General features: G+C 33.6%; 2 protein-coding genes and 1 long non-coding RNA gene across 5 annotated transcripts; 1 reads left to right on the forward strand and 2 right to left on the reverse strand.

Annotated features, from left to right (window-relative positions):
* The first annotated feature begins 1,490 nt into the window (after window positions 1-1,490).
* On the forward strand, window positions 1,491-3,606 carry LOC140973741 (AAA-ATPase At2g46620-like). The gene has a single exon (XM_073436773.1). The coding sequence runs from the start codon at window positions 1,819-1,821 to the stop codon at window positions 3,277-3,279; it is 1,461 nt and encodes a 486-aa protein (XP_073292874.1). The 5' UTR covers window positions 1,491-1,818; the 3' UTR covers window positions 3,280-3,606.
* A 505-nt stretch (window positions 3,607-4,111) lies between these two features.
* Window positions 4,112-5,587, reverse strand: LOC140973742 (uncharacterized). The gene is made up of 3 exons (XR_012174676.1): window positions 5,394-5,587; window positions 4,673-4,832; window positions 4,112-4,574 (listed from the first exon to the last, which is right to left on the reverse strand). It is a non-coding gene; the product is annotated as an uncharacterized lncRNA (long non-coding RNA).
* Window positions 5,588-6,022: 435 nt separating this feature from the next.
* On the reverse strand, window positions 6,023-19,110 carry LOC140973739 (MAG2-interacting protein 2). 3 transcript variants are annotated; one of them, XM_073436770.1, is made up of 12 exons: window positions 18,862-19,110; window positions 18,719-18,760; window positions 18,152-18,325; window positions 16,438-16,639; window positions 16,104-16,321; window positions 14,158-15,151; window positions 12,607-13,577; window positions 11,909-11,991; window positions 10,953-11,312; window positions 9,273-10,470; window positions 8,873-9,138; window positions 6,023-8,782 (listed from the first exon to the last, which is right to left on the reverse strand). In XM_073436770.1, the coding sequence occupies exons 4-12, from the start codon at window positions 16,566-16,568 to the stop codon at window positions 6,188-6,190; spliced, it is 6,816 nt and encodes a 2,271-aa protein (XP_073292871.1). In that variant the 5' UTR covers window positions 16,569-16,639; window positions 18,152-18,325; window positions 18,719-18,760; window positions 18,862-19,110; the 3' UTR covers window positions 6,023-6,187. The 3 variants fall into 3 exon arrangements, with proteins under 3 accessions (XP_073292871.1, XP_073292870.1, XP_073292869.1); XM_073436769.1 differs by having other exon boundaries at window positions 11,909-11,982; window positions 18,719-18,770; XM_073436768.1 differs by having other exon boundaries at window positions 18,719-18,770.
* Between the last annotated feature and the right edge of the window lie 8,815 nt (window positions 19,111-27,925).

A 27,925-nucleotide genomic window follows, 5' to 3' on the forward strand; every position in this document is an offset into this window, starting at 1 on the left:
GAAAGGTATAAGTCAATGTCGAACCCGGGAGAATGACTCGAGTTAGATATAACTTGAGTTTCCCTAAACCACATACTTATTGTTATTATATGCATTGATTTGAATTGATATGCTTGTTCTATTGATTTATAGAAAGCGTGATTAGACGATTGGTCTTGTGACAGAGGTGCCAGACTGTGATAGAGTAGTCACTGGCCCATTGCACATTGTCACAGAGGAGTTATTGGCGGAGGTGCCAAAGTCTTTGACGGATAGGTCAAGACACTAGATGTTTGGTTTATATCGATGTTTGATTAGGAGTGGATTTACTTCTATTACTGAGATTCGATATAGTATGCCAACGTCTGGAAACCGGGATCCCTAGACTAGGAATGAGTCTAGTCTGAGCTGTAGAGTCACGAGTTATTTACAGTTTTATATCGATTTATATTTTCAGATTCAATACATGTGATTGATATTTGTTTCATGCTTTTATATCGATTATATGATTGCATGTTTTGTTGATTTATACTGTGATGTATTTCTCACCGGAATTATCCGGCTGTTGTTGTGTTTGTATGTGTTCATGGCAACAGGTGGGACAGGATCGGGGTCAGGAAGAAGATGAGAGAGATCGTGATTAGAGTGGAGACTTCGGACTTTGATGTATATAGAGTTTGGAACACTTGACATTTAGTTGTTACACCTTAGTTTGAGTTTGATGTTTGTTGTACAAGACTTGTACTATTATACTGATATGTATAATTAGATTGATTCCATTACGTTCCGCACTATAAAAAAAAAAAAATTGTAGACCCATATTAATTACATTGATCCAATTATCCCAATGACGATTAAGAAGATGATTAGCGTCCGGGTCCCCACAATAAACATTTATACTTATCTACTAATCTACCATCACATATCATTTGCTAGTCAATACGTTTAATCTCTCGTATTATTGTCTCGTATTAGGCTAAGTTTTACATAATGTGAGTTAGAAAATATGTATTTTACTTTTATATTTCAATTTATCATCTTATCTTTTATCATGTCATGACACTCATCAAACAATATCATCACGAGCCAAACGGTACCAAAAGTCGAACAAACAAAATATGTTACTTCGATCCTAGCGCTTGAATGATGCCCTAACATTTGATCAAATGATTACAAGTGAATGTACATCATTTTCTAATGCGATGCAATATATTGAACAACATAAAAAAATATATATAATATATTCACAAAAACTCCTATTGCGCTTACTCATTTAGCTCAGATAACTCTATTTGACGGAACGGATAAAGGGGTTCTATCTTCTCAGTTAGAGACACATGTCAATTTTGTGATATAAATATTCTATTTGAATCATCTATGAAAAATATTACTTTTTATGTCAAAAATATTATTTTATATTGTAAACATGAACAGAATTGACATGTCTCACGAATAAAAATCTATTAGACGAAAAAAACTTACTATATTTATTTACAATAATTGAATACATTATTTAGATATTTGCCTGTGTAGGGTAGGCCGGAATAAATTGGCAAAAAGAATGGACTTGGTAGTATCCCCAATAAATCCTCATCCCAGTCGTATAAAAACAGCTGCAGTCGCGTTTTCACATATATTGACCACAGCAACTGCCTGCCGGCTATATTGATTCTCCAGATTTTTTTCAAACCTAATTTCCTCCAAATCTTTCAAGTATATATTTATTCTCTTCCACCAATTCTCGTCATATTAGATTTTGATTCGGATTATTGTCTCCAATTTCTTGGTTTAACCCAAAATCTGGGTTTTTCCCCCATCTATTCATTCAAATTTGCAACCATGTTACTCGCAAATCTTGGAATTTTGTTGATTTCGATCATTTTACTGGGCGTGGGTCTCAGATTCTTGTTCAAAACAAGCTTAATCTATGCCCTGAAGAAACTATGGCGAATTTTGGAGGATAGGTGCTATGTTTACCAGTTCTACAGGGTGCCCAAATTCAACGAAAACATGCAGGAAAATCAGTTGTACAGGAAGGTGTACACGTACCTGAATTCTCTCCCCGCTGTTGAAGATTCCGATTACGCCAACCTTTTTTCGAGTTCCAAATCCACCGAAATCAGTGTGATTCTCGACGATAATCAAACAATCACCGACAACTTTCTCGGGGCCAGAGTTTACTGGAAAGTGGGGAACTCCGAGAAAGGTGGCTTGAAATCTCTCGATTTGAAGATGCGGAGGAACGATAAGCGCAGGATTTTGGTGCCTTACTTCCAGCACATTCATCAAGTTTTCGATGAGATCGAGCAGAAGAGGAAAGAGGTGAGATTGTTCGTCAACGTGGATCCCGATGTTCACAGAAACGGACGGTGGAGATCAACATCTTTCACGCATCCCGCCACCATGGAGACGATCGTGATGGATTCGGATCTGAAAACCAGAATAAAGTCTGATTTGGATAATTTCCTGAAATCCAAGCAGCATTATCATCGTGCGGGCAAGGTATGGAAGCGAAGCTACCTACTCTACGGGTCAGCGGGCACGGGAAAATCCACGTTCGTAGCCGCCATGGCCAAATTCTTGGGCTATGATATCTACGAAATCGATCTGCATAGAATCACAAGCGATTCGGATCTAAAATACCTCTTACTGCAAACGACGAACAAGTCTCTGCTCGTGGTGGAGGATCTGGACCGTTATTTGGGCGAGAAATTGACGGCCCTGAGCTTATCTGGGATCCTTAACTTCATGGATGGGATCATTTCTTCCTGTGGAGAAGAAAGGGTCATGATTTTCACGATGAACAGCAAAGAAAACATCGACGCCAGCTTTCTCCGGCCCGGCAGAATCGACGTTCACATTCATTTCCCCCTCTGCGATTTCACTGCATTTAAATTCTTGGCTAGTAGCCATTTAGGGATCAAAGATCACAAATTGTTCTCACAAGTGGAGGAAAATTTTCAGATTGGGGCGACATTGAGCCCAGCTGAGATAGGAGAGATCATGGTCTCGAACCGAGGCTCACCGACTCGTGCTTTGAAAACTGTTATCACGGCTTTGCAGGGCAACTTGGCGAGTCGGGTCGGGAGAAGACTGAGCGGGTCGGCCTCGGGTAGGGATTCGGAGGAGTTGTTGGATTCCGGCGTGGTGGCAAAAGATGGTCAAAATGGTATACATCCAATGAAGGAGATCAAGAACTTGTATGGACTATTGAGGGCAAGGAGTAGTAGGAAGGCTTCTATGGAGAAATTGGACATGTATATGAATGAGAGGGAGAACTCCGATTTGAATACAACGTAGATATAGTCGGGTTTTTGGATTCATAATTGAATATATATTTTTTAGCTTGGGATGGGATTTATTCATTGATTGGCATGTGCAATAGCACAACTTGTATTACGAATCTTCGTAGTTGTAATTTTAGGTGCATTCGTTGGTTCCATTTAAAACTAGCCAAGTGACGTCTGATTGTAGATTAAGCAAGGGACACATATTCAAATTGGTTAATGGATGTCATATTAGCAGATATGTGTTCATAGTGTTGCTTTGGATTCATCGTATCATTAGATAACTTGTATATTACTTTCATCTTAGCAAAATTACGTAACTTTGCATGTTTTTCACTTTCTCCTGTTAGAAATATGCACTTTTAAGTCTCATTGCTTTTGTAGTCTCCTTGAAGACCCACAGGAGGGGGCTAGGTGGCTGTTTTTTTGGTGCTTTTCATCCCCTTCCATTAATTCATCATGTCCTCTAGCTGATTACATCTCTAATGTTTGTGTTTTTGTCTTAAAAGATCAATCTTATCTTCTTACGCATTGTAGCTGATTTGACAAAATATCTTATTGTGTTTGTCTTGCGGGTTTTGTTGTAAGTTGGTGGACGGTCTTTTCTTGGTGATTCTTTTAACTTTTTTCATCAATATTTTTTTTTAAAAAAAATCAAAGCTATACCTCTTTGAATATTGTGTTTCAGATTTATATACACAGGTTGGAGTTCTCTAAATCTCTGCAATTTCATCGAAATTACCATTGTTGATTAAAAAAAAAACCTAAGTTAATCCAAGAGATATGGTCGCTGGGGCAATTAAGTCTCACAACTAAAGCAAAATTCAAGTACTGTGTCAAATCCCATTATTCAAATGCACATAATATTATACCAAAAGAACCACACTAGCTTAAAATACAGACTATGGTATCAACAATTTGTAACAAAATTCAACATATAGAAGAATTGATAATTACAGCAAAAAAAGGAGTAATTAAGTGGTAATTTAGGGATGAATTTTTAAAAACATTAGATATTTTAGAGATAACCAATACAAGTTTGAACAAAAGAATCATACCAAAATCAGCAATTTCTATATCAACCGCCTTCTTTTTAAATCAACTGAAGCAGCTTCCAAGTCCCCAATGAAAAAAAGGATCCTGTCCAAGATACTTGAACATGGTTCCTCCTCTCGTCCTCCATAGCCATCCTCCAGATCGAACCATTCAAGTTCCCGTGACCCTTTCCGTCTAGAACCCAAATGTCGTTGAATTTCACCTTGATGAACTAAAAAATAATTGTTTCCTTCCCTTGTAATTTTCAATCCCCTGAAAAAACAAGTATTTTTTAATCCCCTGATGCAAATTCGATTTAGTGTGCAAACTAAATGAGCTATCAGACATTCAGACTTATAATCTTTGCTTACAATCCTATTCGGTCGCAACGATCTTGGACAATGTCGACATCTTTCCAAGACTTTGAATCTATGGGCTCATAAAATGTGGCACGATCAATCCCCCATCTTTCCTCAAAGAGGTTAGACCATAGCTTGTCGTCCATAGACAAGTCTCTCCATTTCCTGCACACTTAGACCACAAACCAAACTTCTCCCTTGAATCATTGTACTGATAGAAAATTATTTTATAGGTATCAAGAATCAAGTGATTTCGACAAACGTATGCATGCATATAACACACATTATTTAATTGGTTGGATTTCACTATCTTCACGAGGAGTTCTTAGTCAGGTTGATGAGTGGAGCAAATCGACAAAACTGGGAAACAAAACTTTTTCTATCCTTAAAAGCCATGAATTGTGTGCTCAGAATACAAATTCAATATAAAAAAGTACAGGAACCGTTAATCCATTGGACCTGTTTTTCCACATAAATCGATAGAATTTTATCCACTTTGATTTTTAGTAAAGAATCTAAGCTCACTCTGAGTTGGATCAAAAGATTCTGTTACTCCGATTCATGAAAACAAACGCAAGAATCAAAATGATCAACTGTTATAAAATAAGCATGGGACAAGAAACCCAGATCAGATCTTAACAAGAATTCAAGTAAAAAAAATTTCCCCAAATTAATCCAGAAGAACAAGGAAAAGTTAACAGTTCAAGAAAGAAGAGAGAATTATAACGCTAACCCAATTGAGCAGTTGCAAGATTTTGATGATCCAGCAAACTTAAAATCTTGATACAAAGATCTGCTGGCAATCTCTCCATTTCTTGATTATTTTACTTTGGTTTTTAAAAGAAATTGAAGTGGTAGAGAAATGAAGCAATCTATTTGCGGTATTGCGGTGGTTAATTTTTTAACATGAAAATATAAATTATGAGTATACATTACTCGCCATCTTAGCCCTTTATTACAAATATCTGGATCGTTGGATAAAATCTTTTTTTTAAATAACTAAAAATAAATAAAAATCAATTTCTTCTCAAATAAAACAAGATAAAATCTCATATATTAGTGAACATTAACCTATTTTCTCTTTAGGTAGATGATGTTTTAAGATCAAATAATCATTAATTTTTCAAGGTATTTATAAAATCTTAGTTGATTGTCCGTTTTAAGAAAAGTATTTTACTATATAATGAAGCAATGATTAATATTAGGGGTGTTAACCGGTTAACCGCCCGGAAACAAAAAATTCAGTTTGAACCGACGATTTTTTGTTTTTAATTTTATAACCAAGGTTCGGTTTTTTAAAGCTCAGTTAACCAAATTGACCGGAAAACCGATTTTATGTTATTGTAAAAACACAATCTTAAATGTCTGAATCAACCACCAAATTTTATACCCCTAAAGTTACGATGAAAATACAAACTCATCTTTGTACAAGACCCATGGGCTACACCATAAGTAAATAAATAGCGACGTTTTCTCGGCAGAACTTGTCAAAAAATGTGACGTGCACAAAGTTTATGTAGTTCTAGTCTAAGTTGGAAGTAAAGAAAGTGCAGATTGGATCAAATTCCCTAACTTGCTTCCCAAACCGGCAATAGTATTCGACAACGGATCACATGAGCTCGTTTGCTCCCAGGTCGATTCCCATTCTTGGAGTTCTCTTCCCAGATATGTTCTAAGACAGGCATCCGAAATGTTGATTAAACTAAGGGAAGCATTTGTGTTCATGAATCGTGTGACGATCATTCCTGCTAGAAACGACTGATCTGCCTTCACAAGCTCGGATAAAAACCATGGGAAGAGAATTTTCACGAACAGAGAATCGAAATTTTCTTTGTTTTTCTCACCTAAGATGATGCCATCATGTCTGGTACTTGTTGATCGAGTCTCCTGATACCGATGACAAAAATCGCCAACCATATAGCAAAGGAAAGAGAAGGTGGTACCGTACGAGGTTTTGGTGATTATAGTGGATAAAATTCCAGAAGATAATACGAGAACAAAGAAGAAATGGTCCCGAGTAAAATTATCTGGTATACCTCCTTTGAGCTTGTTCTCGACGACATCCAAGCACTGCAGCTGTATTGCTTTGTATGGAAGCATTAACGCCAATTTAAGAGCCAGAATGCAATCCACCTCTCTTGCAGTTTCGGTCAGATTACGAGTATCATCTTCATCCAGTAACACGACTTGACTTTTTGTTGAATTTTGATCGAGCAATCTCAATAAGTCGTTATGGCTGGACAACATAATCATTTTCCTTGTAATCGTCAACCAACAAATATGCAGGGGATGGATCGATAGAGTGTTGCTTCTCTCTGTTTCTTTATCTGTCGATTCATCTTGAAAGCTTTCCCAGCCTTCGTCCCAGTCATTGTTGCTCCAGTTATCTGCAGCATCAGCCACCTCAGCAGAAGCACCTTCATCTATTTGAGTCGTAAAGAGCCCATCCAACTCGGCCAACACATCCAACAATGCGTTTACATGCAATGCAGTAGTGGCCGATTCTGACACTCTTACGAAGCAGGAAACAGCAGAATCCACGGAAAGGATATCTTCTGGAACAATATCCAGGTTAGGCGAGATCGTTGCAACCAACTGTGAAGATTTAAGGGCCACCAGGGTAATCGAAACGTCTTTCGCGTTTGGTTCGTCAGCAGAATTCTCAGGATTTGCAGTTCGATCCTGCATACCATCCCATCCTACCCAAGGCAAAAGATATGCTGGCCATTCGAAAGACCGCAATTCCAGATTTTTTTCCCTACCGGAGATAAATTGCATGAGCACCAAGGCATGCACTCGAAGATGACTAGGTAGCTGCAAATTGTAGGAGAAAATCGACAATCTATCCCAAACTGCAAGCCTAACGTTCCTTAGGTTGCCCAAGTCTCCTTTGAGTTTACTAAGAGACGATAGCAAGTAATGTAGACTCCGATTTTCGCTGGACCCAATGGTTAATTCTTGCAAAATAGTTTCCAATATACTCAGATACAGGTTTGGAAGATCTCGAACATTAAGAAAACTTTTGGGAGCCGTTTCTGTCAACTCTGATCCAGGTGGGAGTTGTGCTACAACTTCAGTAAACAAGCGATCGATGGATTCAAATTCGCAGCCTCCAAAAATCATTGCTCGGCAGAAGTTAAAGATTTCAACAGCAACATTACATATAACACCATAACCCACATAGTTAAGAACTGTGGCCCAACCGATATTAGGAGATACCATCTCCTTGTCCAGCAAACTCAAGAAAACTTCAAGACACATCGCTAAACATTTGGAACAAAACCTTTGGCCTGAAATATCCGACGGTACCAACTTCTCCACATCATTCATCAATCTGAGCCAGAAATTTATAAGTTTAATAAGACACACTTTCCCAGTTGAGTCGAAAGGAAAGTTCCAGATTTTTTTATGGGCAGGGAAGATGGCAGTAAAAAAGCGCTTCACTATGTCCAAGACACCTGGATGTTCAACAAATCTAATATGCTTTCCACAAGCATCATATGTCAGCTCAATTTCATTTATGAAGATGAGCAAATCCTCAGACGACTGAAAATGAGTTTCCCTCTCTGCTATAGCTTCTAGAGTTGCCAAAGAGCTCGATATATAATGCACGTAGACATATTTCCATGATAAAAGACCCTCAGGTGCTGTATCACCATATATATGAGCAAGGTTCTGAACCATTGTAGCTAATACATCCAAGTTATTTTCATCAATTTGAGAACAAACTTCACTATTTAAGCAACCCAAGTTCAGATCTTGCAATCCAGCAATATTTTTAAAATTTAAGTCCTTGATAAAAGAGACCTTAGTGCATTCCTGCTCAACAATTTTACAAAAATGAGCAAGCCCAAAGGCACTTGGTTGATTTCGCTCAATTGCAGAAGGTAATTCTAGTGACTCTTGAAGCCGCAAATAGCAGTCAGAGAGGAGACTGTAAATAAATGCAAGCCTCTGCTTGTCGCGCCCATCCAATGCAGGGTAGACAGACAATGTAATTACTTTAATGGCCTCTCCAGCAGAAGCAAGTATCTCTTCCCTAAAATGTGAAACTTCCTCCATGATGTCATCAACACTCCAAAACTCGGAAACAAGTATAGTACCCAGGTAATACAGAAGCATCTGAAATAAACAATGACCAAAAAAAATTCAAGATGTCAAAATATTAAAGTTTTTAACCGCTTATACTTACTAAACGGCACATAAGCAAACCTTGTTGTGATCCAAGCCATAGGTATGAGCTAGAATTAAAGCATCCTTCAATATATGCTTCTTCTCCAGTTTAACCGAGTCAATAAGTGAGAACATAGAACCCTGTATATAATCCATGTCTCCAGAAAAAAATCTAGAGGTTTCCACACCAGGAATTATTTTCTCCAGGACTCTCGATTCATCTGCTAGATGCTTCTGTTGTTCTAATTTGACCCTCCACTCATTCCAAAATGTTGATTGTGCTTCATGCACATTATTCCATTCATCTGTATTTGATATAAAAAGAGGTTAATGATAATAAATTTCAAAAGAAAAGTATTTAGAAGATAAATGAAAACTTATCACCAACAAAATTCTTCTACAATAAAGTCTTCCACGGTTTTATAGGCAGTAAGATCACCTGAATTGAGTGATTTGTGTCTCTCTTTGAACTTGCTCATCAACAGCTCTCTCCTTTGAGAAGGATTCTCACATTTCATGCCATAATTGTGCAACAAACTATATATCATCCCCATGTTCATTAGGCTGGAAAATTCATAATAGCTTCCCCTAAAACTCAGTTGTTCCTCAATTATTTCAACTCCACGGACGGCATCTATAAGATTTAAGAGAATAGAACACCCTATAACATCATCCACATCAGAAACAGGTGGTTCCATGATTGATTTAGCCAGTGAGGCAATCAAATCATCTCTTGGGGTAAAATCATTCCTTGTCAACCAAGATAAAATAGTCGCCACTGCTCTTGTCCTCGTGCTAACATTTTGGTATGAAGAAACTGAATCTGAAGCAATTTTTTTCCCGAATTCTGCCTCCTCACTCAACTCATGCAAAAATGGGAGCCATGATGCAGCAAAAGATACAAGTTTCCCTTTCTCTCTAAAAAAAGACTCCCAATCCAATCCATTTTCTGAGAAAATATTTTCAGCCATCATTGAAATAAAATTCTTTACCTTAGCAAACTGTGCTTCCTGATCCTCAAAACTGACATCAACTGTTCCTGAGAAACTACCACTATAGGAGGAAACCTGTTCCGAAAATTCCGAAGGTTCTCTTCTAGTTAACGTAATCAAAGTTTCACAGCGATCCTGCATGTCGAGATCTTTCCACTCATGGAGTAGCTCCCCTATCGATTCTTCATCACAATGGCTCAAAGCAAAACCTAACAGCAGTTTTTGGGATTTTGAATCCATACTCTCAAGGACTTGACTTCTGGCAATTGCAGCACACAAATCCCAAACGGAGCCATGACCCTTTTTGGCCAGCACAAGGCATAGATCAAAAGCCAGCTGTACATCTCCAGAAAATGCCGCTTCTCTTGCAATCAATTCTTGAACATTTGAGATATCTTCCTGTGCGCTCAATCCAAGAAGTTTTGCAATTTCAATAAGGTCATCAACATTTAGATAAGCTCCAGTTTTACCTGTGACTGCCAACTTAATGATTTCCATAGGGTCTTTGATTTGCCTGAATGCCATTGGGAGAAGGTTGACTCCGAGATTTGGAAGTCTTACAGTAACAGCATCAATGACATCAGCCTCTACCCTGACAATTCTGCTGCCAGGAAAAATATTAAGACACTCCTTTGCCTTCCAGATCTGGATATAAATTTCAGAAGATTCGGTCAATTATTTTAAAAGCAGGTGTCGGAATAGACAATATAGGCAATTTTAACTCTCGAAGGTTGCAAAAGAAGAAGCTTAAAGGAAATGTTGTATCATGGAATAAATGGTAAAAATTAAATTCAGAGTAACTAAATAATGCATGACTGGAGCAGCCAGAAGAGTAGCAAATAGCAGCACTAGCAAGAACAAATTGGTTTAAGTTGAATTTTCGTGCTAATTAGCTATATGAGAAACCCAGAACAGCATGATTATTGCAATAATTTCGTAAAGTTTTATGATAAACAGTTAAAGGTGCTCAACAAGATGCCACCAGCCAACACTATGAAGTGTGCTGCTTTTATGCCTCATACAAGTATTTCACTCCAGATAAGACTAATGAAATTAATTTACACAACAATCTTAAATTGTTTAGCCATGGTACTTTCCAGTTAATAGGAAGCAATATTAAGACTTACTTCAGGACAAGAAAGGCTCGGTGCTGAATAAAAATACTCTCTCGCTGCTTGGATAACTAGATTTTCTCCCTTTTCTGTTCCCAACGCAACAGAACTGGTGCCTTTCAAATAATTCCTTGCTAGTGAAAATTTTCCAGCTTTAAGCAAAGCCCTGCAGAACTCGATCAACATGTACTCCAAGTCTAGAAAAGGAAATGCCTTTTGTTGCAGGGATTGTAAATCACGCCACATGTTTGCCCAATCATGGTCCGTTCGACCTGGCTGTGAACGAGTAAATTTGGAAAGTGCGAGCCGAATAATTTGTTTTGCACTCTTTCCATCTATGCTTCCATCCAGGAAAAAACTTATGGGCTTTGGAACCTGATCACGAATAAAAAAAATTCTTTAAAAACATGCACTTGGTACAATGACATGTAAAAATGAATAAACTGATTGTCCCCAGGCATGAACATCTACAAAGGTATTCTCTTTATAAAGGTCAACATTGCAAAATTTTTTCTGAAAGATCAGATCTCAAAATACCAAGTGAAGCATAAAACTCACTTCGTAGTCCAATTTTCCTGTATTAAGATATTAAGATAAGTAATAAACATGCACCACAATCAAGACAAGACTTTATATTCCTCTTTTCACTTCAAATTTTCCTCGTTGTAACAGAAAAGACCGTCTAAGGCATTCCATGTTCCATCAGTCCCTTCAATACCATTAAATGTCAATATTTTTCTTTGGTGATATCTTCATGAAGCAGAACAATTTATTTTACAGGTTGGAAAGAGAGAATCCATTTAAGGCATCACTACATAAGAGTGCAGACAACATAAGACACAGTAAATGACATTGGCCTTTTTCAGTATCCACACAAAAAAAAAAGAATATCAAAAAGAGAGGAAAAATTATTAACACCGACAGACAAAAACACCAAGAAAAAATTAATCGACATCAAGCAACAGAACTACTTGATAGTACGCCAAAAGTCTCCCTGCTTCAACATGGCCTTCCGCAAGTTCGAGTCTTTGCTTGATATCGTCACCTGCAAGATCTGTCAACACATTCAGTGATATTCAGCACTTCAACATTCAATCAAAACTTAGATATTATAGCACTATATTATGACAATCCAAAACTACCAAGTACCAATTCAGAATTTTTTGCAAACAAATGAGTTACTATATTTCCCATATATCTTCACAGATCAAACTAAGATTTTCTACTTTCATCACCCCTTAATTTCTCATTGTTATCAAGTAGAGGATTAAACTAAACCTTCTACTTTCTTCATTTGGAAAACTTAGATTTTAACCATTTTTACCTTTACTCGATTTTGTACGTAAACCTTGGGGATTAATTCAGTTAAAGAAATAAGAAAAACCAGGAAAGTCACAGCTCATCCTGCCAGAAGTTATATCGTTATTTTTAAGTTAGATAAAGTCTCAAACTATTGTCCAAAATAACTTATTCTAGAAAAGGGTTGGAGTAATTGACCATAATACCAGCCTAGGGTCATCTTAAGTACTTGGAAATTCCCACTGAAGTACTCAAATGCACACACGGAAGGCACATATATGTGAGATTGACATGCATACACCCGGTCAAGACTATAAGTAAAATGTTGTACGCGATTAACCATTAAAGAGTGTTGTCCTTAGAAATTTACCTCGCATCTGTGGAAGTTTAGACAAAATGGCAGACATGGTACTCCACCGATTTACATCAGTGCATAAATATATGCATTCGAGAGAACAGCCTACCAACTGTGTCTCGTTTTTGAAAAACTGATTGTTTTCAAAGCCCCTGCATGCTTCTTCAACTATTATTAAGCACAATTCTAGTTTATTTTGTGCAGCAATTTCCTTCAACCATCTGTCCAAAAATAAATCTACATCCCTATCTAGCACCAGACAACCAGATGGACCTTCATCTTCAGAAAATGTGTTCAACGAGAGAACCTTGTGCAAAAATGGAAGTGCCATTTTGTCTAATCTAGAAATTACATTATCTTCTCTGACACCCATTAGCATCAACTTGAATTTTTCATAATCTGGTAATTGTTCCCAAGCAGCAAGGCTCATAGAAAAGTTTCTTTCATCTTCAATTTCATCAGAGTATATAAGTTGCTGCAAGTAAAAGATATCCCCGCGAAATTGCTGCAATTCAGGGATCCCCTTATCAATCGCAAAATCAACCAAATGCATACAACTGTCTATCTGACCACTGAACTCGTCAATTTCTCTAGCTCTTTTCTTGTACCAAGAAGAAAGTTCAGAAATGGATGGCCATTGAAACGTTGCGTATTTCATAAGAATGGGTTCAGTCATGATCTGGATAGTCTCATGCTTACTATGAGACATGTTGATAAATGATACCATCTTCTCACATTCAACCCAATCCTCATCACGGAGGACAATAGTTGAAGGAGCAGAAATTCCTGGAAGCAGTTGTGCATATGATTGAATTGGAATTGTTTCAGGTATAGCAGCTAAAACTTCTAATATGGAGGGAATCAAAGAATAAGGATGTCGTTTAAATAAAAGATTCAAGGCACCAATCTTCCCACTTTCTGCAAGTACTAAAGCAACCTTAATAATAGGCAAATCACGGAATCTGTCATACTCCTGCATGGAGAACCTGCAAAGCTAAGTCATTAAGCTGCAAGTCAGTGTAAACACAAGAATGCTGTAAACCATATAGAATGAACGGTGGATGAAAAACAGCAATGTGTTCATCTTTATTCTTGATGTAATAATTGAAAAGAAAACTTCAATGATGCAAGACCTGGTTCTTTCATTTCATAACCAAGCCAATTGACAAGTAAAAAGGATGAAAAGGACAAGTAGCCCAAGAATTAAATGCTACTCCATGACAATCACATTTTCAGAAACACATTAAGGGAAAATTATCTGAGGGTCTTAAGGAGACTGTGTCAGACTCCCCCAAATTCTCAGGATTTTTCCATATGTTTCAGCTGACAATATGAATTTAGACCCCATTCACTAATGATATGACAAAATCCTAACAAATGATTTTGAATTACATTTTGCATACATGAAAACAGATTATGTAAGCCATATTACAAGCAAAACAAATTCCTGCTAGAGAAAACTAAACCTTAACACAGGGAATCAAGTTGCTCGCACCACAGATGAAAAATTATACAAATGAATTACAAAACATAAGATAAAGGTAATCTGTGACCACATATTATCACCTGCCCATGTTTATCCCAAGAAATGTCTCTAGCCTGTCTCTGAATTGTAATAACTTGAGCCTTACAAGACGAAACTCCCAAGTTTGCCTACACTCATTATCTTCTGACTCAGAAAATCTGTAGAAGTCTGTTATGCGGAGTCCAAAGGAAAGTAAAGTCCTCACTGCATCTTCTGTTGGTCCCACTTTGTCTACACATTGAGAAAGTATGAAAACTTGGTCCTTAATCGTGGACAATATAGTATTTATCTCGTGTACTCCTTGGATGGAAGATAACCATTGTGACTTCAGCACTTTATCTTTGTCCAGTCCATGACTATCAGCAAAATCAACAGCAGACTGATACTTGTGGTCATTAATCATCTTATCATAGATTTCGAAAACAGATCTTTTTACCAATGACACTAAGCTCCATTCTAGCTTGGAAACATCAAATTGATTAGGCCTCCCAAGCGTGACATTCTCAAAAAGGCTAGCACCCTTTGCATCAGATGATCTAAAGCTATCTTCTCGCGAGGTAATATCTAAAAGAAAAACAAGTCCAGGGTAGTGCTTTGTTCTTTCTAAAATGGGCATTGAATACACAGAATCCTCTTCTGGTGCAGTTACAAAACTGAGAATGCCAACCATGGCAATGGTGCCGTTTCTTTTTGCAACCATAACTATATCATCAGTCCACCAGGTAAAATCCGCAACATCAGGAAAAAATTCTGCCCCGCTGCTTGATGTTTCAGTCATCACCTTTAAGTTGTGGCTCTCACCAACAAAAAATTTTGATAGAGAACAACTTTTTTGGTCAAATTTAAAAGTAAACAAGCATCCTTCCGTGTCCAGGGTAGCAATAAATTTTCTGTGCGGTGAAAATAGTATCTTTGGATAAGTTAGTTGAGCATGGTATATTTCAGGTATGGAATATGATCCTTCAAAATTCGAAAACACTAATGGCTCCATTTGTAAATTTTTTTCCCTTCGCCATAGAGAAAGAGTGCAAGATCCTAAAAGAAAAGGTGAGATAAAGTTAAATACATATATATATATATATTATTAACGACATTGCTTTTTCTCCAAAGAAAGAGCACATGATATGGGAGGGGAAAGGTACCTAAGTTCCACAAGGACTTTAACCAAGAATTTCTGAGGGTTCAAAAATTGTTTTTAAACCTATTTCCAGACAAACATAACTAGTAACTGTCACTTTTTACCGGTTTCTAAAAAGCGTGATTAAGCGCAAAGTGTGGGGGAAAAGCTTCACTTCGGACAAAAGCGTGAAAAAAACAGTCACTCCTTTGTTTGAACATATTAATTAAGCGTATAAAGCGTGGAAAAACGCAATTTTAACTTTTAAACTTCTTTTAAATAATAAATATTTAGTAATATTGATTTTTTAAACAAAAAACCCTACATACATCGAAATAAAATTCGTGTCGAATCTTTCCATGAAGAGACAATACTTGACCCAACAACGATCGGAAAATGTTTTACTTCCCACACTTTAAGATTTTGAAACTTATGATTTTGATTAATATGAAAATTTATGCATTTATTCTTAAAATTTATGTGTTTATATGTTATTTAATCTATTAATTAACTAGATCTCGAACTAAATCCGCTTGAACTTGTAAAGCTTGAAGCTTGATCGTCACGCTTCACGCTTTTTAGAACCTTGATTTTTACCATGTCAAAGCCATTGACAGTACACAAACTATGAGCAACTCTTTCTGATGGTTCAAAGTTCCTCTAACAGCTAAGTGTCTATTATTAGAAACAATCAGAAAAAATAATATCATAATAATTTCTTCAACCTTGAGATATTGTGTAGAATTCTCCAGTTCTACCTTGAACAATTGCTTGACAAAAGTCCAGTATCTTATTGAAATAAACAAACGAAAATAAAAATTGTGAGATGTCATATGGACATGGAGTGGAGAAAAGGAGTGAAAATAATACCAGAGCTCTTGTTAGATGTAGATTGGATATCTCCAGTGCTGCTGACTACCGCAAGCAAAGACAGTTTTGGGCAACAATAGCAGCAGTAGACATCCTGAAGACGCCTTAGCATCGATGTGTTGTTCAAGGCCTGTGCTGAGAAAATGGATGCACTTGGATCCTTAGAGATCTCAATATCATGAAATGAACCATCCAAAAGAAAAATAGTGAAGGAGCACCTGAAAAAATATTATGTTGCTCAAATGCTAGAACTCATGGAAAGGTTTATCAGTTGCAGGTTGCAAATTTGAATGTAATGAATAATATGAGAAGATATCCAGTGAAATAAGCTCACAAGGGGGACGATTTCTCATAAGTATCATCCTTCACTATCAAACCAACGATAGGCAAGGTGATATGCAAATGCCTCTTGGAAATTCTAGTTATTTCCTCTCCATTTGGTTTGATAATGTAGATTGTATTCATATCATCCACGACACCTAGTAATTCATGAGATTCGGACCAAGTTCCGCACGTAAATGTGCCAGCACTCCCACCTGCATATGGAAAACCAGCACACATAGGAAATATTTTCCAGACAAATAAATGTTTTACAAATAAAAAACCATTGGGGGTCTGCAAAGATCATCCTACAATGATTTCATGGAGACAATGATGGAGCCAGTCTATCGTGTGGTGTGCAAATGCCCACCTTTCGAATTTTAATTTTTTGTTTCATAATCCTATTATGTATTATTTTACATCCCCCAAAAAATTGTATGGATGTAAAAATGTGATTGAAATAATAACACAATTGAAAAATCAGGAACATTGTATTACTTCGATAGAATAATACTACAAATTTATCTAACTTATTACATAAATTATCTTAGAATGTAAATAAAACTTAATATGCACAAGCAACAATGGAAGATTTTTAAATGATTAACAAAAAGCATACATCTTTTATCAAATCATATGCGTAATTACAAACAAATTCTTTATTACTAAACAGATATCCTCCGCACAATAACGTGTTTATGGTATGTTTATTTATAAAATATACTTTTATTTTGTATATGAATGATATGGTTATATAAATAAAATTTTATTAAATGATAAAATTTGTTACAGCATACGAGTAGTTATGTTGTGATTTGTTTCATTGTGTAATTTTTATGTACAAAAAAACGTAAATTAACATTTTTAGTTACATGAGTATCCGTCAAAACTTTTATAAATTTCACACAATGTAATTTATTTTTATTTAAAAGTCTGGTTCTGCCATTGCATGGAGAGGCTAATGCGGATTACATGAGTTTGAACAGGACTTAGAATTCAAGGAAAATTTTGACCTTTCATAGCCCTCAATGATAGCACACAAAACTAGAGATTTTTCAGGAAGATAGACTGCTTTCGGTGTTGATTTCATGAAGCACAAAGAGATCCAACTTTCATTATGAAAAAGCACATATTCATCTCAAGTTTCATCATGATTGAATTTAAGGTATTAAGATTATACAGAAGTACGGCCCTAAAAGATTCCTCTAACCTGAGAAATGACTATGAGTCTGGTACTCTGGTTGGGAAAATAAACTAATGATTAAACGTCTATGGACTTTACTTTTCAACATCAAAGTACGATGCATGCAAAATATAAAAAAAAAGGTGAAATCATTCCAACGGATGTAACATAGCACAGGATACAAAAATCACGCTACAATTTTTTATCCATTTGAAGATTTTTCAAGTAGACCTCATTAAATTCCATGATTTCACTCACTCTCTAGTCGCTACTCTGTATATTATGGGTGAGTTTGGATATAAAGGTATTTAGTTTGAAAAGATTAGTTCGAAATAAAGGTATTTAGTTTGAAAAAATACTAAATTAAGGATTTTTAAATTTCTTTTCAGATGGAACAAAAGTACTATACTGTTTTGGTATAATAGCTAAAATACACTTCTTCTATTTTTAAAGAGAAACTGAAGTAAAACTGGCATACATCTAGAACTTTTTATTGTGAAATTACAACCATTCAACATTTATTCAAGAGACCAGTATATCTTACAATGGAAAATTCCCACCGGCTCCTGGTAATCATCATCCTTCTGCAAAATTGTAATTTGATTTCTGGAAGCTACAGCAACATAATCACCTTCTTCAGACACAAACAAGGACGCTAATCTTCTTGGTCTTCTCGGTTGCTTATAGTCGCTCCATTTCTCTCTAAGTTGTATAATGCCTTAGTAAAATATAAGAAAATAAATGCATCAGAATAAGGACTAACAAAAGCACCACAAAGACACAGATAATGCAACTTCTATCGCACAATGAAGTATAGACGTGGTCCAACAGCTGATCAGATAAACACATTGAAACTAATCAATATGTAAAGGATCTTCGTCATTTGTAGTGTGTATTTAATTGACATTTGAATGACCCTTCTAACTGATTGCAAACTGGCTGTATTTAATTGAGCGTTCTATGATATATTAAAATGCAATGACGTCTGATAGTGTAGATAAAAAAACAAGTCAATCTTGAAAAAATTCAATTCAGGCACGGAATTTTTTCTTAACAAAATCATAATAGATCAAATCAATAAATTCTTGAACCCGGAGAAAATGGAATTCACCTCGAAACGGGAGGAATGAAAGTAAACTCCCTCTGCTACCATCTTCATTTATCTTGAGCAATCAAATTTCAACCGATTAACTTGGAAGATACTATTATCGAAATCAAGATAATTCAGTAGTCACAAGCGACTAAAGATAGTACCTGTTGCTGCGGAGGATAATTGGAATAGAACGGTCTCGAAGCGTGGCGGCGCGTCTCGAACAGCGCTTCCTGTACCGTATCCTCCATGTCATTTACACGAATGCAACGCAAAAATTTTCAAACTACTCGTATATGTGAAACAAAGCAACAGCTAAATTTCAGTCGTTTCGCCTCGATCTAAATTCTCATGCCGGAAAATCGCACGGAACTGCAGAACACTGTAGGGTAGATCGATAGTCGTGTGGAGATGAGAACCTGGAAGCGCATTGACGTTAAACACGACTTCACCTATGTTTCGGCCCAGAAGTTTCGTAGTTTGGGCTTTTACCAGCAAAATGCAAGCCCAAGCCTGGTTGATAGAAGTCTGAATTAAATTTGAATTTTATTTTGTTACCATATAATTTTATGGTCGCTAAGGTTTTGCTTGAATTTATACATTTGACACCATATGGTGGCTCATACTCTTGCTCGAGCAGCCATATCTTATGCAAATCCTTTTATTATGATTCACCCTCCAGATATCTTATGTAATTTCATTTCTCACGATTGTGAAGAAAACATTTGATAAATGACATTCTCATTTCAAAAAAAAAAAGAATAAATATGATAGATTTCAAATATAACTAAGATAATGTTATTTGAAATTTACTCTCAAACACAACACTAAATTCAAAGTGAATTTTATAATAACTGAGTAAGACGGTCTCACGGATTTGTTTACTCGAGCAAATAAATAACAGGATCCCCATTTTTCTTTCTTTCCCATGTTTTATTTTTCTTTGTATTAGCTAACCGGATGGTTTAATAATTAATTAAATTTCAGACACAAACATATATCACCTCTCGCACCCCATTTTGGATGGTTGTATCTGAAGTGCTACTTAGTTACTCTCTTGTGAAATTTAAAAAAAAAAAAAAAAAAAAAAAAAAANATAATTCTATGTGAAATAAACAGGTGATTAATTTCTTATTTTTTATAAAAATGATCATAGTCTCCCTATAAAAATATTAATACAATTATAACCCCTTTCTGTATAGAAAATATTTTTCCATCCTATTTTTCATATAATACAAAATATAATTAGTATAATTCATATTACTTTTCTGTTTTATTTTTTTTTAGCCAAGTCGTATTTTATAATGTGTCTCATAAAATCATAAATAAAATCATAAATTGTTATATATTAACGTAATTTTTGTATAAATCGAAAGCAACCAATCGTCTCATAAATCATCAATAAAAAATAATTGTGTTTCATGTCCGAATTGATTGAGACATAAGAATTACCAATAAACATGACATATATATATTCTCTCCATCTAAGACGAATATTTATTATGAGTATGACTCTTATGAGATGGTCTCATGAATCTATATCAGTAACCGTCTGATCTATATTTAGAGTGAAAAATAATATTTTGATATAGAAATAATATTTTTCATGAGTTGAGTCCGATATGAAATTCATCTAAAAAATTCAACTGTGAAACAGGCTCGTGTGAGTTTTTGCAATTTCTCATATATATCTCCCACACATATGTGCTTTCCTTTCTCTTCGAAAGAGCGTATCAGAGTTCAGAACGGACCGATGGGGGATAAAAGCAGGGATGGTTGCTGTTTTTCTTTTATCCTATAAAATTAAATTAATTATATGTTTAATTAAAATATATTGAATTGAATTTTATCCACCGAAAATAGCCCAAGGTGAGCTAGATGATTTAGATATTATATTGTGGGACTAATGTAGTGTTTTGGAGAGCTTTTATTTATTTAAAAGTTATTATTATAGAGATTATTTTGACTTTGATGAGAAGTTAAAGTAGAGAATATTTGGAAATAGAAGTTTACAGCTAATGCAAGCTAAAGTTTTGAGTTTTTTGAGAATAATTTTATATAATTATTATTACATTATGAATATTGTATCAAAATTAATTTATTTTTTATTACATGAATGTTTGAAAAAAAAAAGAATAATAAAAATAAAAAAAATTACAAAATTTGTATAAATACAAAAAATATGTATACAAAAATTCATGGAAATGCAAAAATATTATTTAAAAAATAAATGTAATATGATAAATATTTTTAAGAATATAAATGTCAATTTGTAATTTTAAAGCCTAAAAAAAATGCAAAAGCAAGAAAAAAACATCAGATTCTTGCTTCTAGCTTTTGAATAAAAGTTATAGAAGCTTCAGAAACTGAAGCTGGAGTTGACATTCACAAACACTCAAAAACACTTTCATGCAGCTAGAATCTAGGTGATTGTGGCTTTACCAAAAATTTTAGGAGTAGGCCTCTTGCGAGACGATTCTAATGATCTTGATTCGTGAGACATGTCACCTTGTCATATTTATAATATAAAATAATATTTTTGACAAAAAAATTAATATTTTTATATGGATGACCTAATTAGAATATTTGTCTCACAAATTAACTCATGAGACCGTCTCCTATGAGTTTTTGTGAAGTTATAGATAGTGATAATGATGCAACTTAAATATAATAAACTATATATTATATAGCTGCTCGAACAAAAACAACATGTTTCGATTGCTCTACTTATTAGAGACCATTATTGCACCCAACAAATATATAATTAGATTGAGGATGCAAAATAAACAATTTTTATTTGATTTTTGAAATTCCAATTTTTTGACAAGGAAAAAATAAATTATTTTGTGCTAGCTAGAATTTTTTTTAATCTACAATTTTGATAATGTCTTTATAATTTTTGCATTTGTGATTCTCTATATTAAAAAGTTTCAATTTTAGTACGTTGTACTTATTACTATTTTAGTCACCACATGATTGTGACATGATATTGACGTATATAATGTCACATTAGCACTCATATGAACAAATGAATAAAAATACCAAAAATAAAAAAAAAATTGTTAAAACAGATCACGAAAGCCATATATGACCAAAATTACAATTTACTATTTTTAAAATTATAATTTGAGTTCAAGTTTTCAAATCAAATTTAAGTAAACAAATTAGCTTGAGCTAATAAACTTAGGTATGTATATTTGTTGTAGAGATTTGCTGACTTTTTTTTTAAATAACAGAATTTTGTGAAGTTATAGATTTATACTGACTTTTTGCAGAATTTCACAGATTTCTAAAGATTTTCAAAGAATCTTGTATCTTTATTTTGCGTAACTTTTATTGATATTTGTAAACTTTTACAGAATCCTATGAATTTTGTAATTTATTATTGTGATTTTTTTTAAAAAAATTTGAACTCACAATTGAACGTGAATAATTTTTTATTTATTTTAAATATTTCTTTTTCTCAATATATTTTTTACTTATTGATTTTACGAAAGATAATAAATAAACCAATAATAAATCTATTGCAATTAAAATTCAATTATTCAAGTCAATTCTGGATGTTTATTTAAATAATTAATTTTTTTAAAATGCATAAAAATAATTTTCAATATTAATAAATAATCAAATTTTAAATAATTTCATTCATTTTAAATAAATTTTTGTATAAAAAATATCAATTTTGTTTTTGAAAATATGTCAAATAAAAAAAAGACAATTATTTATACCTGAAAATAAATAATAAGTATGTTAAAATAGTTTTAATTAGTGTAACTTATAAAATTTTAATATATATAATTTATTATATATATATATATATATATGTATGTGTGTGTGTGTGTGTTGATAAGTTTTTAAAATTATGTATCAATCACACACGTGCACGCATGCGCGCGCACACACACATATATGTATGTATATTGATTTTGATTATAACTTAAAATTCTTGCATATGATATAAAAAATTACATTTTATTTTTTAAAAATAATTATTTTTTCAATTTATAGATCAATAAAATATAATTTGTTTCGTTATGTAGTGTAATATTTTTTTTGATAAATATAATTTCAAATTTGTTTTGTGATTGAAACTCTAAAATAAAATGAACTAATAATTTGATTTTAAATTATTGTTAGCAATAAAAAATATTTTTAAAAAGTACAAATATAAAGAAAAATATATGGATAAGAAAAGAAAGAAAATTTTTATTGTTTGTATTGATTATATGAGTTTGAGAGATTTCTCAATTAAATGTCAATCTAAATCTTTAGGTTGAATCAAAGATTTGTTTTTGTTGAAATTTTGTTGTGGTACCTTAGGCTTTAATTATTGTACTTTATAGAATTACATGGAGTCATTAAACGTATGTTGATATTTTGAATATCTATAGACTTCTGTAGAGTTTTTTAAAAGTCAAGTTTGAATACCACATGATTTTTTAAAATTTTAGAAAAGTTTACATGGAATACCACTAAACTTTTACGGAGTATATAAAAATCTAAATTGAATACCTCTAAACTTTTAAACTCCATACAAATCTATAATCAATACAACCTTTATTTAGTGTTGCAACAGGTATGTCCCATTTATAGTACTGTTGGGATAAAGTAAAAATATTTAAACAAGAAATGGAATTTATGTTTTTGAGGAAGAAGATTGCGATCATCTTTAAATAACGTGACAAGATTTACCCTACGTATTATTTTAATATATTATAGTTTGTTGATTGGATTCGATAAATCTGTAATGGGGTAAAAATAGTGGCACATGGGGACTGCAATAACCACTCATTAATGATACTCAAATTTGCAAATATTCTTACCTATGCATGTTTACCAATTTATAGGCTAGCTATACTAATTGTGAAAAGTGTTAATTGTATGTCCATTCTTCTTTATTTAGGTTAAATGTTTTTAAGCTTTTCATTTTTAAAAAAAACATTAATCACTAAGATAAAGTGTGTCTGAAGATGATTTATGTGATCTTTCATACGATGTTCATATAAATATCTTGTGGTGATGATTATATATCCTTCAATAATTTGATTTTTTTTTCCTTTTTTTGTTAAAGAAGTGTATGTTATATTTTGAGTCTTGAGTTTGACATTTCGTCCTTGATTATGGATATTGGTACCAGATGAATCAGAAGCTATCAGCTCCTCGATATCTGGATTAGATAATTAATCGATGTTAATTTGCTTAAGAATAATGCTAAAAGTACAACCAATATATCGTTACAACGATATTTACAACCATTATATCGCGAGATTTTGTATTTCATATATAATGAAATTTTGACAAATTGAATTTTTACATTGAATTTTTTGTGTTATATAAATTGATGTACAAATATAAATAAACATATAACATGAATCTTTGCTTAAACCACCAAATTATTATTATTATCTGCTTAAAATAGCAAAAACTTCCAAAGTGCGACCCACCAAATTCTGTCAATGTCAACCAGTGGAGAAGAAAAATGTGTGAATTTTCGTACGGAATATTTAGATTTTTTAAATTTTTTTTAGTATTACAACTTGTGGTGGGGGCGGGATGTCTAATTTGTTTGACATAGGTCCACGCCTTTCCTATGTGAGGGAAAGATTTAAGCCAATCAAGCTGTCGGCATTTAGAAAATTTAATTTTAACTATATATCCTGAAAAAATACTTATTTTATCACAAAACTTCTTATTTTTTCCCACTAAAAAAGTAAAAAATAATATTTATTATAAGATCGAATATTTGTTGTTTTATTAAAAGTTATAACTAATGGTGTTAGTAAAACTCAAATATTTTTAATTGTACAACACCTTAAATGTCATGTTTCAGTTGCTCTTCTCACCAGAGATAATTATTACACCTGACAATTCTTTAGCCAAAATACCATTTATTAAACTTGATTAACAATATATGTAATTGCAATTGTAATTGTTAATTAATTAGATCTTTGTAAAATTATTTTATATAAACTAACTTGAGTTTAAACTATGAGACTACTATAACATATTCTAAAAATTAAATTTATATCCAATGAAGAACCTTAATTTCTTTGTAATTAAAAAACTGTATCGTGATTCATATGTGCGCGTGTAAAAGTGGTATAAATAATAAATTAATTGAAGGGTAATTAATTAAAGATAATTAATGAACATGTAAAAAATAAAATATATTCTTTACGTTTATTTGGCATGGAAGTTCGCTGCCTGTCTTTATCCCTTTTTTTCCCTATAAATAAGGATACAATGCAGCAGTCTTAATTAATTCAATCCATTCAGAGAAGTAAACATGGTGTGATATTGATTCTGGCTCACATATGCTCATCCCATTCCCTTTCATTTGAGATATCCCATGAGCCGAATCAATATCACTCTTGTATGCTTCTCTGCACAACATAAAATCAAATTAATTTCATCTGTATTCGAGTTTGAGTTTGAGTTTCATTTAACTTTTTTTACTCAAGACTCGCGTTTTTTTCTGGGTTTTTGATAACTCAGGTATCCAAATTCTGGCCGACTAATCTTGGTGAAGAAACTCTTCATCTCCAGTTTGTTTTGTGTTCTTCGGTTTGAGTTTTTATATATGGATCGAACTACAAGTTAATCCCATCTTTCCATAGCCCGGCTGTTTGACGGTGTTCCATTAATTGTAACGTCCCAGAATTCTAAAGTGCACGTAGATCGAATGAAAATTATTTGACCGCTATATATTAAGTATTTAATTAAGTTGACCGTTAAATTGACATTTTTGAGTTAGTCGTGATTGTTCAGGTATGATAATTCCCTGATAGATTCCCGAAGGAAGATACACGAGCACGATAAAAGTTTTATTTAAGATTTTCTAGGTTTTGGGGAAGTAAAATAAAAAAAAATTGATTTTTTTAAGGGAGGGTTAAATTGCTAGACTTTTATTTGAGATAAAATGCACCTTTTAAATAAGGTTAACACTTTTAATATTTTAACAACACTTTTAAAAGTTTATTACTAGCTCTTTAATTCTACAAAATAAATTATAGAAAACCTCCCCAACCTCCCCTTCATGTAAACTTTTAAAAAAAGGTTGGGAGACGGTTAGTGTTTTCTTGAAGATTCTTAGCAATTTTGAAGCATTTGACCATGTTCGTGGTATCGTCTCCTCATCGGGATCATCTCCGAGCATCTACTGAAGTTCTAAAAACAAGTTTAATTTCCCAATTCGTTTGACGTATCGATGGAAACATATTACGTTTTGATGCATTGTGTTTTGTTTAAAAGATATATGATCTATGAGAATCATTAAGGGTTTATATCTATGTTTTGAAGCATCTCCGGTGCATACGTATTTCTGTGTATGTGAGTATATATGTCCGATATGTATATGGGTGTGTGCATAAAGTTTTCGGGTGTGTGTGCGTGGGTTCTTTGACGATGTACGAGGAAGTGATGCACACAGGGAGGAGCTACATATGGAGCTGGAGCCCATCCAAGCCTCACCTAATTTTTTTTTAAAAAATAAATATATTTTATTTTAAAATTTTTGTTGATTAGCCCCAAGTTGTTTTTTCTCTCTTTCACTTGTTTGCGTCATCTCTATTCTTCTCTCTCAAACCATCACAATTTTCATTATTTCAAATGGTCGTAACTTCATTATTGGTTGTCAGTTTTCAAAATCGATTGTAGATTCGGAAAGCCCACGGCATAAGCTTTATTTTAATACCAAATTTTCGAAGTTTTTTTTTGTCGTCTTGAAATCAGACGTTGTCCATCGGTCGTCGTTTTCACCGAAAATCATGAGGAAATATTAGTGTTAGAGTTTCTACCTCTCGTTCTTGTTGTTCTAAGTTATATTTCGAATTTTAAAGGTAATTTCAGATTTTAGTGTTTCGAAATTTGGGTATTTTGGTTTTCGGAATTCCAATAATTGATATATATTAAATTGTTGATTGTAGTACTATATTTGAGTCGATTGATGGTATTGATAATTTTTTGGAATTTATTTGAGCATTATTTCGAATTTCTAGATTTTATATTGGGGATTGTCGATTTTTAGTATTGATTATTTATTATTTGGACGTTTAGATGCTATAGAAAATATAAATGCAAATCTATAAAATTTTGTAGGAATTTTTGAAAAATTCAGAATTATGTAAATGTGATTTTCGAACTTATAAGGCTGTAAAAATTTTATCTTTAAATATATTATGTCTTAAGATTGTCAAATGTTAACTTCGGAATTGTTTTGGAATAATTATAATTTTTCGAGGTTTATTGGATTAAAGTAATAATTATTTAGTGTTGGTAATGTTAATTTGATTCAGTTAGCCATAATAAGTTAAACTAAAGTGATATTTTATGGTGTAGACGTCACCAAGGAGAAAAGAAACTCAAGAATGAAGAAAAAGAAAATCATTGACTCATTTTTTAAACAAAAAGAGCAGACATCGGCAAGTCAGGACCATTCTCCATCCAATATCAATGTCTCAAATCCCAGTGATCAACAGCTTAACAAATCTCCTAGAATTGATGTTGATATGAGTTCTCTTGAACCCGATCCGACATTACGTACTCCGATATGGAAATATCCCGTTAATCAAATGGATGAAATAAGACGAGCTTATATCAAGATGGGGTCATATCAACCAATTAAGAAAAAATATCCACCGACCAAATTTGGAAGTCAAAATCGACGATTCCAAAGTCACTGGTTCAAAAAATTTACTTGGTTAGAGTACTCTCCTTCGAAAGATGCTGCATTTTGTTTTCCGTGCTTCTTATTTGAACATAAGCATCCTCGTAATCATGCATTTACAATTGATGGATTCAAATATTGGAAGAGAATTAATGATGGTGATAGATGCGCATTTTATATGCATATAGGATGCAATACTTCACCACATAACAATGCTACTTGTTCTAAACTCAAATAACCAATTCGGAATCCATTCTCATTCTTCCAACCGTGACTGACAGCTTCTTTTAATGCTTGAAGGAGAACATCTTCCTCTCTTGTTGTCCACACTCGCCTAGTCTTCTCAACTTTTTTTCCCTTGTCATGTCCTTTGTTACTACTTGTTCTAAACTCCATCTCTGCTACAAAAAAACCAAAAAACAGAAGGTTATTATTCTAAACTCCATCTCTACTAAAAAAAACAGAGGGTGGTATCTAAGTATAAGATTATTTTTCCAAATCGAGTAACAAAATGACAAATTTGAAATAAATAAAAAAATTCATTCATAGAACAAAACAGAGAA

The sequence above is a fragment of the Primulina huaijiensis genome, chromosome 3 (genome assembly GCF_012295235.1).
Source record: "Primulina huaijiensis isolate GDHJ02 chromosome 3, ASM1229523v2, whole genome shotgun sequence".
In the NCBI taxonomy this organism is placed as follows: Eukaryota; Viridiplantae; Streptophyta; class Magnoliopsida; order Lamiales; family Gesneriaceae; genus Primulina; species Primulina huaijiensis.

Bases quoted from the DNA above. Each gene is read 5' to 3' on its own strand.
- LOC140973741 (XM_073436773.1), top strand. From the start codon at position 1,819: ATGTTACTCGCAAATCTTGGAATTTTGTTGATTTCGATCATTTTACTG.
- LOC140973739 (XM_073436768.1), bottom strand. From the start codon at position 18,948: ATGGAGGATACGGTACAGGAAGCGCTGTTCGAGACGCGCCGCCACGCT. The intron at 9,139-9,272 runs GTGATCTTACTG...TATCAAATACAG, and splicing joins ACACAAATCACTCAATTCAG to ATGAATGGAATAATGTGCAT. The intron at 8,783-8,872 runs GTTTGCTTATGT...TGTTTATTTCAG, and splicing joins ATGGCTTGGATCACAACAAG to ATGCTTCTGTATTACCTGGG.